A 6883-nucleotide genomic window follows, 5' to 3' on the forward strand; every position below is an offset into this window, starting at 1 on the left:
TATATATATATATATATATATATATATATATATATATATAGAGAGAGAGAGAGAGAGAGAGAGAGAGAGAGAGGAGGGGGAGGAGAGTGAAAGAGTGAGTGAGAGAGAGAGAAAGAGAGTATATATATATATATATACACACACACACGTGTATCATATGCTTGCCATAGTATTTTTATCTATATGTCTACATATGTGTGTGTGTGTGTGTGTGTGTGTGCGCGTTTATGTGTGTGTGTGTGTGTGTGTGCAGGTCAATGTGTGCACGCGCCTAGGTGTGCATGTACAAAGAAACAAAGACGAGAGAGAGAGAGAGAGAGAGGAGGAATAGAACAAACACAAAAAAAGAAAGAAAGAAAGAGAGCAGAGATAAAAGCGAGATATGTATTTTCATGGATATAACAGTGAGGGCTTGTTGATGTAAGTAGAAGCAAGAACAGAACAGTAATCGGTTTCAGTTCACCTTATATCTTAAGAGAAGAATCTTTAATATGCTTGTTGCTGCGCGTGGGTTGATTGCAACGTTGAAGGCGGTGTCATAGCAACCCTCACATGATACTATTATCATGTTGCAGCTTCTAGTTATAATGCGTATAAATATATTTATATCCGTGTGTGTGTGTGTGTGTGTGTATTTTTATTAAATGAAGTATAAGTATACTTTAGATACACAAACATAGATATGTAGACGTGTAGCTATGTGTGTGTATATGTGTGTGTGTGCGCGCGTGCGTGCGCGTATACATGCAACAATACACGTCTGCAAATGTACATATATACATGTATACACACACACACATATTTATTTATACGCGTATATATATATATATATATATATATATATATATATATATATATATATATATATATATATATATATATATATATATATATATACATATACACCTACATATGTGTATGCATACCTGTATTATATATATGTGTGTGTGTGTGTGCGCGCACATACATATGTATATATACGCATATATATACAGATACTATAAGTATATTGTGTGTGACTCTGTGTGTGCGTTGCGTCTGTGTGTCTGTGCGCGCGCGTGCGTGTGTGTTAATTTATGTGAAGTAAACATTAGCCCTTAAAACATTAATCCCTAAAATGCATGTTTGATCGTTTGCTTGTCTGCAAACATCTGAAGAATTAGTAGACGTTATAACCTTCAAATATGAACGTAAATGGCTGACGCTCAGAAAGAAATGGCGATTCATGAATATGTCATCCTTACTGCTTGTCACATAAATTAACATATATTATAAAAGACTTTGTATACACTTCACATGAAAGAGATTTTACGCGCTTGTATACACAACACACACGAACAGCAATATACATGCACACACACACATATGTACACATATATACACACACAAACACATAGATGTATATACTTTACACACATATATATGTATATATATATATATATATATATATATATATATATATATATATATACGTGTGTGTGCTTGTGTGGAGGAAGTATTCTTGCATGTAAAAGATAGTAGTGTCAGGTAACAGCAAGGGTTTCGTGTGCGCTATCACGTGTAAACACATGCATCAGAAACTGACAAGTATAAACAAACATGGCGTTCTTTTTTTTTTTTTTCGTGTGTTCCATACAGATATTGTCGTTGAACTTTACTAAATATGTATACTTACATGCAGGACTACATCCAAGCATGCTTATATGCATATATACATGGATACATACATACATACATACATACATACATACATACATACATACATATATATATATATATATATATATATATATATATATATATACATACAAACACACAGAGATATATATACAAAGACAACTTTGAGCGAACAGTGTGACCTAAAGCGATAATCGGGAGAGATAACTACGTTTCGTATTCCTAGAGTAGCATTGTAATAAATTCTACCAAGGTACACGTGATCAAAGGTGAGGTGACAGCAGGAGGTTTGTAGGATTAACGCATTGAATAAGGTCAAATCTTTGCTCCTTTTTACGTCTACATCAAGATTATGAGAAGCTAATCCAATGTGTATGTGTTTGAAGCTGGATCTATCATAACATTAATGGCCAATAATAACCCAATGCTGGATATTTCAGACGAAGATAATTTTGAATAGTTGTCTATTAGTCTTCAGTAACTCTAATAAAAGGAATGAATGTGTGTGTGTGTGTGTGTGTGTGTGTGTGTGTGTATGTGCGCGTACGTACCTGTATTTAATATGCTTGATATACACATAATGCATATATACGTCACACACACACACACACGCACATTTATATATATATATATATATATATGATATATACATTGCACATAAAATATATATACATATGTGTGTTTGTGTGTGTGTGTGTGTGAGAAGAGAGAGAGAAATGCATACAATACATGCATACAAACATACACACATACATACAAATTTACACACAAATACATATATCTATCATACGCATATAGGTGCTACGTGTGTGCGTGTGAATCTACCTGCGTGGAAATGTATGTGTATGATAGAGTATTATGTACGTGCGCAGAATTACGAGATAAATATATGCTACTTCGGATTTATAGAGATAAACAACTAACACTCAAATACTTCGGCGTATCCATATCATTCCTTATGTTTCATAAATTCTAAGAATATCTCGATGCTAAACTTACGTGTAAGCCTTGTATATCTGGGTGCGAAAACACTCCAATACTACCCAAGTGAGAAACGAAAAAACATACTAGCATACAGGTAAACTTTGCTGAAGAACTACATTAAAGTAGGGAGAGAGAAACAAAAAAAAAAAATGAAAGGAGTACAGCAGAGGCAGGTCTTAATTACTATTTATATTTTCCCTCTTCCAACACAAACACTGACATCCAGTCGTTTCATAGAGAGAGATTCGCCCCCTTCAGTAGCTGTTGCATAACAAGCAAGTGACTGACTTACAAATAACTTTTACAGACGTTAAGTCGTTCTGAGGTTTCTGTATCGTCTGCTGCGTTTTGATATGTCGTCTGCTAAAACTTTGTCGTCTGCTGTTAACTTTAATCCAGTATGAGCCCAGTTGGTTAGTTCATAGCTCTTTTTGATTTTTGTTGTGTTTTTTTTTTATATATATAATTTTAAAATATTCCGATGTTATCTCAAGGTTGTTTGGGATTTTTTTTTCTCCCCTATAGAAATTTTTTCATTTTTTTTTTTGAAGGGCGGGAGGGCTACGAAATAACAATTATAATTTCCTAATCAAAGCAAACAACACACCATGCGATTTTAGTTGTATCAACACAGTTAATTTTCCGAGAATAACAAAATCTCTGCATTAAACTGTTGTTAGTAAAAAAACAAGTGTGTATATGTGCGTGAGTATATATATATATATATATATATATATATATATATATATATATATATATATATATATATACATACACACACACCCTAAGGTAAACAGTTGTTAGAAGTTGTTAATTTTTTTCTCATTATTTTTGTTTCATTAGAAAAAAACAAAATCGATTGTTTTGCTTTTTGTAGTTTTTTTTTTTTTTACCTGATGTGCAACTCTGGGTATGCGAAATTGGAAAAGCGGTTTCGTTCCACCGTCGAGTGGGCTCAGCTCACTGCTAAGCTCGGATAAGTCTGCGATGTTTCCGTCACTCACCGTAGAAACACCGTCATGTATCCACTTGGAAGAACGCTTCTGACGTTTTGCAAACATGGTTGCCCCCCGCGCTTTTTTATTGGCTGCAGCCGTCAGTGAGTACGAGATCTTCTTACACAAGTTGATTTGCTCCTCTATAGTGGGGTACACTGCCTTCGGATCATTGTAGAACGAAGAATCCGAATAGATTTTCTCTGAAGAAAAATAAAATGGATTTCATCAGCTTTTTCTTTTTTACTGTACTTTTATTTATTGTCAACTGTGTTACTGTTTTTGTTTGTTTGCTTCTACCACCGTGTTTTTTTTTTTTATTTCCCTCGGTAACTAGTAATATGTATATAAACAACACATGGTTGTTTTTCAAACCCTGCAACTATATATGTATGTATATGTATGCATGTTTGTACGTATATATATATATATATATATATATATATATATATATATATATGGTCACATTCGTACATATATTTTTATATGCGCATATACACAAATATATGCATATAATCATATGTGTATGTGTACCTATAATCCGTGCGTCGGTCTGTCTATCTGTGTTTATGTGCATGTGAATGTCTCTGTATGCGAGTATGCCTATGAATGTATTTCTACGGTCTCGTGTGTGTGTGTGTGTGTGTGTGTGTGTGTGTGTGTGTGTGTGTGTGTGTGTGTGTGTGTGTGTGTGTGTGTGTGAATACGTGTAACCCACCTTCTGTCTTCAAACATCATTTTTTTTTTTAATATATCTAAAAAAATTTCCATATCACCTGTGTTTGTTACTGAAACTGAAATATTTCAAATGAATAAACAAAATTCCATTTCAAAAATTTTAATGACTTTCCCCTCCCTTTGCTCTGAAATGAACCAGAATTTCCAGTCGTTGTGTTGGTCAGATTTGTTACATTATGAAAGATGATGGAAAAGAAAGCAAGATGATTTGTTTTTTAATCAAAGACCATTAGAAACTCTAGAGGTTATTTTAAAACGTTTACAAACAAACATATTCCACGAAAAACATTAACGATAATTTTCAGTTCTGTTTTTGATGAAACCTTTAAGGAATAAAATTTATTCAGGACAATCCTTTTACAATAATGACAAAAATCAGTGATGATAACGAAGTAGATGGTAAATGCATCTAGGAAGAATAAAAATACTCTTAGCTGAAATAAATAGATATATATATATTGGCTTCAAATTTTTGCACAAGGCCAATAATTTCGGGTGATGGAGAAAGTCGATTACTTCGGCCCCAGTGTTCAACTAGTACTTATTTTATAGACTCCGATAGGATGAAAGGCAAAGTCGACCTCGGGAGAATTTGAACTCAGAACGTGAAGTCGGACGAAATGCCGCTAAGCATTTTACCCGACGTGTTAACGATTCTGCCAACTCTCCGCCTTAAATAAATAAAATATTGATATAGTTTGAGTGATATAAACATATTTCAGTTTCAGATATAAACATATGGGTATGCTTGCGTAATTGTACGTGCTTGTGCTTGCGTGAACGTGTGTGTGTGTGCGTGCGTGCGTGTGCATATATGCGTATGTATGTTTATTGTCACTATGCACATAGACATAGCTATGTCGCATACACACACACGCTCACACATATAGTAGATGCAATGCGTATTTCTGCGCGTATTTATAGAAAATATTTAGGCTACACATAGTTACGCAATAAACAGTGCATTAAGTGCTAACGTACTTAATTTGGGGAACTCAATATCTTTTATCAATCAGGACTAATTACTTTGAAGATATGGTAATGTATGTTAAACAATGTTGAAGTAAACCAAGCGAAAGCAAGGGTGACAACTCAGTTTTTAAAAACTCAGTTGATGCACCAGAGTTTCAAATCGATAGTTGTCTCTAAAGGTCTTCGTCAATATAGAGAGGTTGTATCAACAGTATTATAATGAACGAACTCTGTGCTCAAACCCTCTCGTTGTGGTCGTTGTCTACCGTTCATCCTTCTGGTCTCCTCCTTCTCTCTCTCTCTCTCTCTCACTCCTGTCGCGCACACACGTACACACTCACTCACACATACACACAGATTTTGTCTCTCTGAGTCGGCCGCTCGGTGCTACATATATGAAGCACCGTAGGTAATCTACTCATAGCATACGTTTCTTGAGGAAAGGGGAAGGAGTGATCGTGCGGCAACTATTCGTGTATGCGTGTATTTGTAAGCTGAAATGCTACTAGAATCACCCAAGAACGGACCGATGCTCTGTGGAACATTGAACGAAAGTAAAGAAAATGATCGTAATAAGCGCTATGTTAAAAGTAATAGCAATTGAATATTCAACACCTAAACACTTAAAAGTATGTAGTTTCTCAGATACCTAAATCTAATTTGGGGGATTCGTTTACAGATCTCAATTTCGTTTATTCTACTTCTCAACGCAGATGATATATCATTGAAGACAATAGCTTTGGAATCTCTTGTGCTTCATACTTTGGAATATACAATTACTAATTCCTACTAGACTTTCATTTCCTTGTATTTCAATAAATGCTTGGTTAGGCAAAAAAAATAAGAAAATAAGAAAACAGACAGGTGGTTATTGTTGTCTCCGAGCAACACTGACAGAATAGACGTATGACCGAAGGCGTTCCCGTCGTGACCATCCTGTCATGTTTGCTCCCAACCATAAATTTGTAGTTAAGTTTCTGTACTAGACAATGCATTGTGTCCTTGAGCAAGACACTTCATTTCACGTTGCTCCAGTTTACTAGGCTTCAAAACAAGGTCCAAGCACCCAAATGCCAGTATAGTTCTCTCAATTCCTTCCGTTAGTAAATCCTTGATGTACCGCTGGTGTTCAAAGCAGGAAGGCCGAGAGAGGATCTATGTCTGGTGCTACTATACAGATAGGGATCTATTTTAAAACGGGGGCACCAGTTTTCATTTATGTTTTATGTAGTGTTTTTGGTACGGAAAGACATTCAAACTTCGTATACTTATCTATTTTGTGTTATAGAACAGAAACATATTTTTGTATTCGAATTTATTTCATGTAAAAAATTGTCTTATTTCGATAATTTCTACTAATCACTGACGTCTATTCAGTTGAAAACAGTTAGCGCTGTAACGGTGTATATCGTATTAATCCCCTAACCCTAACTAGACTGTTAACCGTAACCGCAACCCTAACCCTAACCCTAAAACTAACCCTAACTCGAGAATCCGAACTCTAAAATTGTTACACA

General features: G+C 34.8%; 1 protein-coding gene across 3 annotated transcripts in view; it reads right to left on the reverse strand.

Moving 5' to 3' along the window:
- The window catches only part of LOC106882558 (uncharacterized), a 214413-nt gene that overhangs the window by 33930 nt on the left and 173600 nt on the right, over window positions 1–6883 (reverse strand). For all 3 annotated transcript variants that reach the window (XR_008264440.1, XM_052968895.1, XM_052968894.1), the window contains one exon: window positions 3555–3859. Coding sequence is in view for 2 of the 3 variants with exons in the window: in XM_052968895.1 (XP_052824855.1) it covers window positions 3555–3859 (305 nt within the window). In the remaining variant the exon portion in view is untranslated. The remainder of the gene's footprint in view (window positions 1–3554; window positions 3860–6883) is intronic.

The sequence above is a fragment of the Octopus bimaculoides genome, chromosome 6 (genome assembly GCF_001194135.2).
Source record: "Octopus bimaculoides isolate UCB-OBI-ISO-001 chromosome 6, ASM119413v2, whole genome shotgun sequence".
Lineage (NCBI taxonomy): Eukaryota > Metazoa > Mollusca > Cephalopoda > Octopoda > Octopodidae > Octopus > Octopus bimaculoides.